This window comes from Prionailurus bengalensis, chromosome C1 (genome assembly GCF_016509475.1).
Source record: "Prionailurus bengalensis isolate Pbe53 chromosome C1, Fcat_Pben_1.1_paternal_pri, whole genome shotgun sequence".
NCBI lineage: Eukaryota > Metazoa > Chordata > Mammalia > Carnivora > Felidae > Prionailurus > Prionailurus bengalensis.
The window spans coordinates 222,150,023-222,162,423 of NC_057345.1; the positions used below are offsets into that span (position 1 = coordinate 222,150,023).

Genomic DNA, 12,401 nt, shown 5'->3' on the forward strand with positions numbered 1-12,401 from the left:
GCCCAGGCTGGGCCCTCCCACCAACCAGACCCCAAGGAAGGCGGGAACGGTGAGCCAAGTGCCTGAGGTGCCGCCTCCGAGGGCGCGTCTCGCCTGCAGGCCTGCCCCGGGTGACCCAAGGACACCCGCACACATCAAGGGCATCTGCGCCAGAGGGTGTGTGTGCCTGGAGTTGCCTTCAGCCCGAGGAGCCCCGAGAGGGTGGTCTGCATGACCCCATTAGTTGAGGTGGGTGCAGAGTAAAGTAAAAATTATGTTGCTGTTGTTTTGTAAGTGACATAAGCACCCGTGTCATCAGAGGGTCTGTGTTAGTCAGCCCTTTTCAATACGAGGCGCTGCGTTTCATAAAACTCTGGAACCAGAGAGACGTGAATTACCGCTCCTTCTCAAGGCGGGGGTTCAAGCTGGCCCCGGACGTCACTGCAATCTGCAGTGTTTGCTAAGGAGAGCCATGCAGGCAGGCGGGGGAGGGGCAAAAGGAGGTTTCAGGTGATCAACAGGAAAAAAAGTCATTCACATCCCCGAGGTGTGCAAAGTTAATTGTGGCTTTTGGTTCCTGTTACACCTATTTGGGGACCATGACAGCCCCTTTTATTTAGTTTAATAAGTTACCTTTTGCTAAGATAATGAGTGACCTTTAGATGTGGAACCCGACCCGTGAACTAGAACACGAACAGTAACCTGTATCTCGCTGCTGTACTGCCAGCCAACCATGCCCCTGGACTCCGTGTTAAGTCCCTTTGCTCTGCTGCAGGGTGGGCGGTGGGGAGGGGGCCTCACACATACCCACGTTTGCCTCAACAGCTGAGGTTTTTTAGGTACAAGGTGTCTGCCGTGCACATCCTCCCGGACCGTCAGTAAGGTCGGTCAGAGCTGTCGTTCGTGGCCACAGCTCATTCACGCACGAGTGAATTCGCCGCAGCCTTGTGCACTCTTTGTCCAGAGGGCACCTGGGTCGTGTTGGGCTGTCACTGGCAGCGTCACTATCAAGTTCCTACATGTATCCCCTGGCACACGGGCAAGAGTAGAAATGCTGGGCTTGGGATGTGTGAAAGCCCAAGTCACTCAAGAGTGCGAACCTGTTTTCTGAGTGGGGATGTGAGTTCATACTCCCTCCAGCTATGATCAAGAGTGTGGTTAAGCCAGTCTCTCTAAAACTGATCTGGCAGGGTTTCCAGATTCTGCCAGTGGAATGGGGATGAAGCACACCCCTTGGGATCTGGATTTGTGTCTTGAATGCGGATACGGTCAAGCGTCTTTTCATTGGTCTTGACCAAAGGCTCTGGGTCCACTGCTCTGTTCCACTGTTTTGCCTTCCTGAAGCCAACACCACGATTTTAATGGCGCTATCTTTGGTAAGACATGCTATCCCTCAGGGCCCACCCACTCACTCCGACCTTCAGTGTTGGCTGTTCTTGGTCTTCTGTCTTTCTATAAAAGTTTATAACCAGGGGCACTTGGGTGGCTCAGCAGGTTGAGCGCCAGACTTGGGCTCAGGTCATGATCTCATGGTTTGTGGGTTCGAGCCCCGTGTCGGGCTTTGTGCCGAAAGCTCAGGGCCTGGAGCCTGCTTCAGTTTCTGTGTCTCCCTCTCTCTCTCTGCCCCTCCCCTGCTCGTGCTCTGTCTCTGTCTCTCTCTCTCTCCAAAATAAATAAACATTAAAAAAATTTTTTTTAAGTTTATAACCATCTTGTGGAGTCCCACAAAGCACTTGGGATTTGGCCCTACATGCCTGAAAATGCTCTTAGTAGCTGTCACATTTGAAAGACAATTTGAGTGGGTATAAAATTCGAGGTTCAAAGGTTGTCTACCTTTCAGTTCTTCAAACATTAGTCCCCTGTCATCTGTCCAGCACTGCTGTCAATGGGTGTCAATCTTATTCCTGTTTCCTTGTAGGGTATCTGCTCATTTTCTCCGGAAGCTCTTAGACTTTTCTTTCTCAAGGAAAGGAGGATCCCCAGAGAGCCCTAGACACCCAAAGACTACAATTAACACTCTTGATTGGTGTTTCCTCACCAGGCAGCTCTCCGGGTTAGGGGTGCACCTTTGAGCTCCCAGGGAAAGTTCATGGAGAGGAGGAGGATCCCCAAGATCATAACCTGCCCCTACAGAGGTCTGGAGTGGCCACGGAGGCTAGTCAAATTCTTCCTGTTTCCTCCAAATTCTCACCCCAGCAGGATTTGGGGGTTCTCCCGGTTTTATCCGCTGCATACCAGAGACAGGCAGGCAGTCTCCATCCTCGGGTGACAGCAGCAAGGGCAGAACTTACACCTCTTTACTCTGTGACTTATCATCACGTAGGAGCCTCCCACTGCCACCACCCCGGAGTACAGCCATACCCATTCCCCACCCCGTTCAAAACAGCCACCTCTGTTAAAGGGTGCGTGGGTCACAATAAACTCGGGATTCAGTGGGCTGACTTCACAAGATGAGGCTACAGTGGGCAGTGCCCTGGTGAAAATCCCACTGCTGCATGAACTGCAGGCTTAGGGCCTCAGCTGCCCAAGAGTGGAGCGAACATCAGTCAGTCTCTGCAGCCTGGTGTCCCGATCACAAAGGGCGAGGGTAGCTGGCAGAGGCTCACGGGCTCCGCACGGGCCTGCGCACTGCCATGTTCCGTAAGCTTGCCATAAAATATCTATGGACATGGTGTATAGAGTCTAAATTCCATATGGAATTGGAAGGGACCCAGAATAACAAACGCTATCTTTAAAAAGCAGAAAGACCCATACACCCCGTTGTCAAAACTTACCACAGAGCAACGGTAATAGGTCAGTGTGATACTGGCACAAGGACAGGCTTATAACCAGCAGAACAGAACTGAAAGCCAAGAAAGAAACCCATACGTCTGTGGTCAACTGACTTCAACGGGGAGGCCAAGACCATTCAATGGGGGAAAGAACAGCTTTCGACACGTGGGAGCTGGGAACCCTGGACGTCCACATGCAGAAGAATGAAGTCAGACCTCAACTTCACACCATACACAAAATTAACCCAACAGACCAACTACTTAAGTCTAAGAGCAAAAACTGTAAAACTCTCAGGAAAAAACACAGGGGTAAATCTTCATGACCTTGGATTTGGCAAAAGACTTTAGATAGACACCAACAGCCTGAGCAACAAAAGAAAAAAAGGCAGATTGGACTCATCAAAATATAAAGCTTTTTGTGCTTCAAAGGACGTTATCAGGGAGAAGACAGCCCAGAGAATGAGAGACAGTATCTGCAAACATATACCTGAAAGGCATTTGTATCCAAACTATATAAAGAATAACTTTGCCTGAATAAAGATAACCCTAGTAAGAAACAGACAAAAGGATCTAAACACTTATTTCTAGAAGGAAGATACACAAATGGCCAAGAAGCCCATGAAAAGATGTTTGGCATCATTAGGCATCAGGGAAACGCTAGTCAAAACCAGTGAGATGCCACCTCACACCTGCAGGATGGCTAGAACGAAAAGATGACAATGAGCACCGGTGAGGATGTGGAGAAACTGCTGGTGGGCACGTAGAGTGGTGCAGCATGACGGGGGAAGGCAGGTGCAGCACGGGGCGGGGTAGGGGGGGAGGGGAGGACAGGTGCAGCGCGTTGGGGGAAGGCAGGGGCAGCAAGTTGAGGGAAGACAGGTGCAGCATGGCGGGGCTGGGGGGAACACAGCCCGGCAGTTCCTCAAAGAGCTGAGCAGAATTATATGACCCAGAAAATTCCACCACTCCTAGGTATGTACCCAAGAGAAATGAAAACAGATGCCCACACAGGGACTTGTGCACGAATGCTCATAAGAACATCATTCACCATCCCCAAAAGATGGAGACAACCCAAATGTCTACCAACTGGCGAACGGATACACGGAATGTGGTCCACACAGTGGAACGTGATTCGGCCATAAAAGGGAATGAAGAAGTACTGGCACAGGCTACGACATAGGTAGACCTTGAAAACATCATACAAGTAAAAGGATGATGTCACAGCAGACTCTGTATAATATGGTTCCACTCACACGAAAGTCCGGAATAGGGAACTCCACCGTGAAAGCGGAGTCAGTGGCTGCCTGGGACTGGGGGTGCGAGGAGAGGCGAGTAGAGGGGGTGACCGCCTCGGGGTACCAGCGTAGCGTGGGGGATGACAGCTAAGGGATGTGGGGTTTCTTTCTGAAATGACAAAAACACTCTAAAATTGACTGTCGTGACGGATGCACCTATCTCTGAATATGCTAAAAACTAATAAACTACACACTTAAAATGGGTGAACCGTAGGGTTTTTAAATTATATCTCAATAAAGCTATTATTAAAACGTAACGTGTAGACCAGTGTGTTCAGTACCTCTTTTGTGTAGAAAAGTGGGGAAGGGATATATGAACACACCTATTTTCTTATATTTAAAAAGAAATAAAGCTAACAAAAATGGCTGTATGAGGAAGGAAAAAAGAACAAGGAAGCAAAGGGATGGTGGTGGATGCAGACTTCCCTGAATGTATCTTTATAGTTTTTATTTTAGAAAGAAGAAAGTGTTTTTTTCCCAAATGACACACAGAAAAAGCAACACCTAAAAACTGAAAACAAACTGAAATAAATAAACCTATTTACCATGTTGATGGCATAACCAGACCGGAAAAAAGTATCATTTCAAGTGATTTTAAAAACAGCCTTCTGACTGTTCATTCCTAGAAGGATATATTTAATAAGAAGAATTCTTATTATGAGAAGAACTGAGAGAAATTTCAAGCTGTACTCAATGATCTCAATGTCAGTAGACACAGTGATACTATTTAGAATTGTTACACGTACACCGTGGGATAACGAAAATAATTATGTCAATGCCACCAAGATTTGCAGTGTAGACAGATACAATATAAAATCAAAGAAGTAAAATCCCTGTGTTTCCCTTCTTAACTAAATATTGATATAAACTCACAATTTGTTTACTTTTATTTTTAAATCTAAGTTCCTAGTTCCGTCCACTGAAAAGGCCTGAAGCACTGACACCCCAGGAGCAGTGAGCACCTCGGCCGCCCAGACTGTGGGCTCTAGACGCCACCCTCCGATTAAAGGAACCAGGGGTCTTTGGAGAAGCGGCTGATTCCGAGACTGAAGCAGAATATGGACAAAATATACCCAGGACACACTTGTAAAACAAGCAAGCTTTCAAAGACAACTGGGGTTTTATCTCCTGAGCACAAGAACAGACCTGAAAGGCTCCCGCAGGCAGAGGACGGATAACCGGGGCATCTGGATAACCGAAGACTCATGGCAGCTGCAGACTGAGTCCCATCAAATACAGAAGCATCCCTGAGTGGACGACGGCACCGAGAGCAAGCACCATGTGCTCGTCCCTTTTAGAGCCGGCTGGGGACCAAGGCTTACTCTGCAAGTGTACAAATAAAGGGCAGGAATGAAGCATCTGTCTGGCCTGGCCTATGTGGACTGTAGTTCAGGGTGACCAGGTAGTGGGCAAGGGAAAGCAGGTCCTCACAGGAGGCCTTCCAGCCAAGGAAGGCCGAAGAGTTACAGTTGGGGTTAGATGCGGCCCTAGTGAGATCACGGAACTGGGACTCGAGATCTCCTGACGCTCAAGCCGTCAGGTGCAGAGCCTATCAGAACTTTCTCCTGGATTAATCAGGCTGCCGATGCTGAAGCAGTGATCAATCCCCACATCGCTAAAACTGGAGACAGAGACATCACACGCCTCCTGGAGTAGCGAAGGGGGAAGGGGGAAGGGGGAAGCAGTCCTGCGAAGACCACTTGAAACCGAACCCTATCAAGCCCTCTCTCTGACGATCCGTTTACAGGAAATGTGGGGATCGGAGATGAGTTCGTGCCACAAGAAAGCAATAAGTAAAGTCCAGGAGGGAGATTCTACGGGCAAATGACCTGGTTTCTTTAATAAATGCAGATGGGGGAAAGACGAAAAGTTACAGATTAAAAGAGAGATATATCAAACTAAGGCAGTGTGTCCTTAGGACTCCTAATTAGATCAGACCAGCTGGAAATGACATTTTTAAGATGATCACGGAAAACCTGAACAAGGACTGCGATTTCTTACAGTACTAAGGAGCTACTGCTGATTTCGCAGAAATAGCGTTGTGCTTACGTAAAAATTTATAAAAATCTGTACCTATCAGACACCTGCTATATTTATAGGTGAAATGGTTTCTGTGAACTGCTTCAAAATTCTTCAGTGAGAAATGGGAATAGATTAAATGAGATGGGCAAGATACCAAAGATCCCTGAAGCTGAGCGATGGCTCATGGGGCTCTTCATACTCGACATTTTAGAGATGTCTAAGTTTTCAACAATAAAACTTTCTTGTAAAAGCTGACGGCTCACCTTTAGCTCACCAGGAAAGGCAAGAAGACGAGTCCCGGAGCAGAGTCAGGGGAGGAAGGAGGAAGTGGCGTAGATACAGTGAGGAATGAGAACCGGCCAGCACAGAGCCCCCAAGGGCCAGGAGGGCCCGAGGGAGGTGTGAGGCCTGAGGTCAGCACCCAGCCGCGAGGAAGTCTTGAGAAGGGGGCGTGGGGGGAGATGCAGAGGGGACGGGCCTTCTGCTACTGGAAGTGGTGGTTGTGCACAGTTCTCCCTCTTTCGTGTTCCTCAATTTCTTAGGTTAAAAAGGAAAACGACAGGTATCTTGACAAAGCTAAAGAAAAAGAAAACAAAAGACAGGTCTAAGGGGAAAAGCCGGGCCTGGCCCTCCCGGGCAGCAGCACGGACACCCTCCGCCTCCAGCCGCCAGCCGTGCGGTGAGGATGCAGGGGAAGACACCGGCATGGAGGCCTGCGGAGGGCTGGCTGGGGACTCGGGGACAGGCACTGGAGGACAAGGAGGGGGCTCCAAGTGCAGGGTGGCAGCGGCGGGGACCGCAGGCCGGAGCGGGGCTGGAGTGTCTCTGTACTGCGGGCCCCAGGGTCATCCCCCTCCCTGGAGGTGCAGGGTCAGGGACGAGCACACTGAGGCCAACCTTCCCACCTCTGCTCTCGGACCGCTTGACAGCGGACCACCCCCAGGGCCCAGGAGCGCTGCGGACGGCAGGAGGCAGCCACGGGGCAATGTTGGCAGCCCTTCCTCTGGGGTCCCGGCAACTAACTGCTCATGGCTTGTTCGCAGACACTCCTGGGAACTGTTCAGAAAACCCCTGTCAGAACGGAGGCACCTGCGTGCCAGGTGTGGATACCCACAGCTGTGACTGCAGCCCAGGGTTCAAAGGCAGACGCTGTGAGCTGGGTAAGTCGGGGGCCGCTCCCTCCTGTGGGGACCCAGGCCTCAAATCACCTGTCACAGCCAACTGTGATGGGAACCCTGGGCCCAGGGTGGGCTTGCCACAAGGACCTCCGACCTCCAGGTGCCAGGACGGGGGCCCAGCTTTGGTGCCCCAGACTCCGGTGCCCAGGTAGGGATATTGAGGCACAGTGAGTTCCGAAGCACCAGGGTGAGGGGTGCTGCCCAGAGAACGGGGGAGGCTGGGGACAGTCAGAAAGCAAGGGACATGGAGCATCCCCAGAGCCAGACATGGTAGCAGGAGGGAGAAGAGCCACAGGCCTCCCCCACTAAGAAGAATCTAGGACTGAAGGGGGGGGGGGGCGTGGACCAAGTCTCCACAGCAGCTGCTCACCCCCGTGGCCGGGCAGAGCCGACAACCTGGGGCTGCCAGGGGCAGGGCAACCCCGCACTTGTGGGAGGGGTGCGACCTCAGTGCCAAGCCTCGGCCCTCTCCCTCCCTCTGCGCCGGCAGCCTGCACCAAGGTGCCGCAGCCCTGCACCAGGCTCTTCTCCGAGACCAAGGCCGTGCCCGTCTGGGAAGGAGGAGCCTGCCACCACGTGTAAGTTTCTCTCCTGCTCTCACCACATTTGTGGAAAGTTCCCGGCTTCCAGAAGTGCTTTCACGAAGCCCAGCTCACCCACCCTCAGAAGCCCCGAGGAGCTCTGGGGGTCGAGGTCACACAGGGGCTTGTACCCATTCCCTCCACGTAACACATCAGGAAGCTGAAGCAGACGGATGAATAGCTTGTCGAGTCCGTGCAGGGAACCCTGGTCCCCTGGCTCCTGACCCCTCGGACCTTCCTCTCCCGCACCCTTGAGTGGCATCACCCCCCCCCCCCCGCCTCACTGGACGGCAGGGCAACATGTACATCGATGTCAGGAAATGACGTCCCCTCCTCTCTGCCTCCGAGCCCCCAGGAAAGATAAACAACCGCACAGGAGGACGCAGGTCTCCATCCTGCCATTAGGCCATGACGTTCACGCCTTGACTTCCTCATCTGTAAAACGGGTTGCAGAGGGAGAGCTGGCCTGGCTCATCTCACAGGACCTTTCTCGCTAACACCCTGTGGCCCTTTGGGTCATACTTCAATGCATCTGGTTAACAAACACACTCGGCACATGCCCGTGAGCAGAACTGGCCAAAGTCCTGCCCTCGCGACCCTTCCACTTTCGACGAGACAGGACACCAGCAGCAGGAGCATGTTATGCAGGGCTGGGGAAAAGATGAACAGGTGGGGCCAGGAGAGCCAGGGTTGGGGGACGGGGAGGGGCCGGCTGCAGCATCACACAGGGTGTCAGGGGAAGCCTCGTGGAAACACGACATTGAACAGACACGGAGGGGGTGAGGGATACCTGAGGGGAGAACATTCCAGAAAGTCAAAATATCAGTCGCCAAGGCCCTAAGCCAGGAACACGTCTGCCTGTCTGAGGACCGGCAAGGAGGCCAGTGGGGCTGGAGGGGAGCCAGGGGAAGTGGTGGTCAGGTGGGCCAGCAGGAACCCAGCAGGGTTCTGGAGGCCCTTGGAAGGACGCTGGCATGTGTTCGGAAACGGGGAGCTACTGAGGATGCCGAGCAGAGGAGTGACCTGTTTGGTTACGTGTCTAAAGATCGCTCTGGATGGGACGCGGGAAGGCCAGGCAGGTTTGCTCTGAACGTGGACAGGAAGCCAGGCCTCGCACACGGCAGGAGCGTACAGGGGTGCTGAGCTGCACTGGCGCCCGTGGATCCACGTGCGCAGACCGTGTGAGTTTGGTTCTGTGGAGCGGCAGCCCTAACCTGCAGCGTCCCCCACCTTCCAACTGAGCCAGAGACGCCAGTGCCTGCTAGGCCCACCCACCTGTCAACAGCTCTCCGTCCTCTCACCTTAACCACGTGCCTGGACGTGACTGTCTCGTGTTCAGCACGTGGGGGTCTTGCTTTACATCCAGTCTGACGCCTCTGGTTTTTACTGGGGTGTCTGCACCATCTACATGTTGCCGTGATGACCGGCGTGACTGGGTTTAAATCCACCATATTGCTGTGCGTTTTCTATTTGTCCCATCTGATCGCTGTTCCTTCCTCTCTCTTTTCCTGCCTACATTTGGACCAGTTACTTCCTAGGATTCTGTTTTACCACTGCGGTTGGTTTACTGGTAATACTTGTTCGGTCGAATGTTCCGTGGTGACGATGCCTACGGGATCCACAATATGCATTTTCAACTCAGCACAACATACCTTTAACTGCTGCCACACAAGCTCAGATGATGGAAGGCTCCCGCTACGGCAGGCTCACTTCCCCTCGGGCCGTCAACGACCGTAGCCGGTCGCTTTACTGCCACAGTCTGAACCATACAGTACGGTGTGCCGGCTCTCAAAGGACAGTTACCTTTTTAAAACCTGTTGAGAGTCAAGTCTCTTGTTCTCCCTTCCGTGTTCATCCCCAGCGCCTGGTATTCCTTCCTACAGACCTAAGATGCCCTCGGGCACCGTTTGCCTGAACAACTTCCTGTGGCCCCTCTTACAGTGCAGGCCTGCTGGCGATGAACTGTCTCTGCTTTTGTCTGGAAAGGGTTTACTTCACCTTCGTTTTTGAAGGATGTATTTGCTGAATATCGAATTCCTGGCTGACAGTTGTGTTTTTCCTTCTGGCGCTTTACAGTGGCCCCTCCTTGTCTTGTGACTTGCGTGGTCTCAGGAAGACTGCACTGATTTTTTTTTTTAATGCTTATTTATTTTTGAGACAGAGAGACAGAACTCAAGTGGGAGAGGGCACACAAAGAGAGAGAGACAGAGACAGAATCTGAAGCAGCTCCAGGCTCTGGGCTGTCTGCACAGAGCCCAACACGGGGCTCGAACTCACAAACCAGGGGATCGTGACCTGAGCCGAAGTCGGACATTTACCAGACTGAGCCACCCAGGCGCCCCAGGCTGCCCTCACTCTTCTCCCCCAGTGTGACGGGACCCCCCCCCCCAACCCGCCATGGCTGCTCTTATTCTCTTCTACCGTCTCTGGGAAACTTGAGTGTGCTGCATTTGGACGTGCTCGTGTACATGGTTTTGCTCTCAGGAGTTTGTCGGGCTTCTTGGATCTCTGGGGTTCGGGCCCTTATTCTTCAGGTATTCTTACCGTCCCTCCATTTCTCTCCTGTCCCGTGACTCCAATCATGCAGGTGCTAGACTGACATAGGCCCTTCAGCTCCCCGAGGTGCTTTTCATCATTCCCAGCCTTTCTTCCACTTCGCTGTAGATCGATTCCACAGCTGTGCCTTTGAGTTCCATGGTCTTTCCTTCTGCACGGTCTCACCTGCCATCAATCCCACTCACTCAGCAAAATCTTCACTTCGTCATCTCTGGAAATGCAATCCAGTCTTTTCACATGTCTTTCCTCTCCATCCTCACTGCCTCTGTTTTCCTTCAGATCACAGAACATATGGGAGCAAATCTGTGACACGTTTTATGGTCCTTGTCTGGTCTTCCTGCCATTGCGCTCCCGTCTGAGTGTCTTTCTATTCAATTATTGTTTGCTGTTCACGGGTCACATTTTCTTGATACTTTGTAGGAGTCTTTGACTGTCTTGTAATTTTTTGTTGGATGCTGGACATTGTGAACTTTATGTTACTGAGTGCTAAGTTTTTTGTGTGTGTATTTCCAAGAACCTGTAGTTATGTTCTACAAGGCAGCTGATTTTAGTTTGATCTTTTTGAAGGCTGTTTTAGGGTGATTTGTGTTCATTTTCCCTCCTTCTAAACCATGGTCTTTCTGGAGCTTCTAGTTTATGGATAGAAGATTGCTCTAGCTCAGTTGTTCAGCTTCTCGGTAGTTCCCCCTGCCCAGCCTCAGGGGACTCTACCACACGTGTGCACAGCTTAATTTTCAAAGGGACCCTTCTCCAGGCTTCAGCTCGTCCTCTACATAGCTCCCTCCTCCCCAGTGCTCTGCCCCACAGACCACAGCTGCCTCTACCTCCTCAATTCTCACCTCTGTTCCCTCAACTCAGTGTCACCACTGCTTGGCTCCCGCGCGCCTCCCTCCCCCCCAACTGCCACCACCCTGCAGTGCACCACCCCCCCACCGCCACCCTTCAGTGCAGTCCAAAACATGCCTCCAGACTGAATTCAGGGGTTACAGGGCTCATTTCATGTGTCCCTTGTCTCAAGGACCACAGTCTTGCACTGTATGTTTTCTAACATCTGAAAACTGCTGCTTACAATTGGTCCAGTTCTCCGGTTGTTCATATTGGGGGGTTCACTCCAGATCTTGTTACTCCCTGATGGCCACAAGTGTGAGACTTAACCAAAGGCTTTAAGTCCCAAGGGCTCTCCTACACTGAACATGAGTTGGAGGTCTGCCCATCACACTCCCTGGATCTCCCTTTCCAACAGCTCTGACATTTGAGAGCTTTAACAACAAACACTTTCCTGTTCATTATTGTCTACCAATCTGTGAGAGGTAACACAAATAATTCCCGTTTCACACAAAACTGAGGCCTAAGTTCCAGACACACACTCCAAGTAGACTAGTTAATAAATGGGAGGCGGGGCTGGAGTCTACACTGTCCGTGACAAGCACCTGCATCTTCAAGGCTCTCAAACTTCTCCAAGAACTGCCCCTAAGACAGAAAAGTCGTACTGTATCAAGGCTTCAGCAAAACACGTGCTTGAAATTTCTCCTCTCATGTCTTAATATCATTATTTTGCCCACATTTCTCAAAATGCACATTTAAAATGGGTGTATCTTATGTAAATTATGCCTCAGGGCAGTCAATTTTTTTTTAATTATATGACTTTTATGCTGGACATTTTATTACATCCACGTGGGATAAAGTTTTATTTAGAAAATAATGACCTGTCCCTCGAACACGTGGCACGGTCACTGCGGGCCCGTGAAGCCTGGGTGAGGCAGCTGGGCGACATCCTGCTCTCGTTTCTGGCTTCACAGAACTTTCTTGTGACACAGGTATAAGAGAGTCTACAAGGTGCACCAGGACATCTGCTTCAAAGAGAGCTGTGAAAGCACGAGCGGCAAGAAAACCCCGAACAGGTGCCATCTCAGGGAGGAGGCCCACACAGTGTTCTGCGTATAGTTCGCAGGGTAACGGGGCAAAGGCGGCCCTGGGGACAGAGCGCTGTGGGCTGCCACAGGCCCGTGGGCTGAGCCA

General features: G+C 51.5%; 1 protein-coding gene across 5 annotated transcripts in view; it reads left to right on the plus strand.

The window, feature by feature from the left end:
• The window catches only part of SNED1 (sushi, nidogen and EGF like domains 1), an 87,388-nt gene that overhangs the window by 68,909 nt on the left and 6,078 nt on the right, over window positions 1–12,401 (plus strand). For 3 of the 5 annotated variants that reach the window (XM_043578405.1, XM_043578407.1, XM_043578406.1), the window contains 3 exons: window positions 7,111–7,227; window positions 7,736–7,823; window positions 12,200–12,283. In XM_043578405.1, coding sequence (XP_043434340.1) covers window positions 7,111–7,227; window positions 7,736–7,823; window positions 12,200–12,283 — 289 coding nt within the window. Of the gene's footprint in view, window positions 1–1,897; window positions 4,130–4,948; window positions 6,318–7,110; window positions 7,228–7,735; window positions 7,824–12,199; window positions 12,284–12,401 lie in introns of those variants that run through there. The other 2 variants (XM_043578409.1, XM_043578408.1) reach the window with 2 other exon arrangements.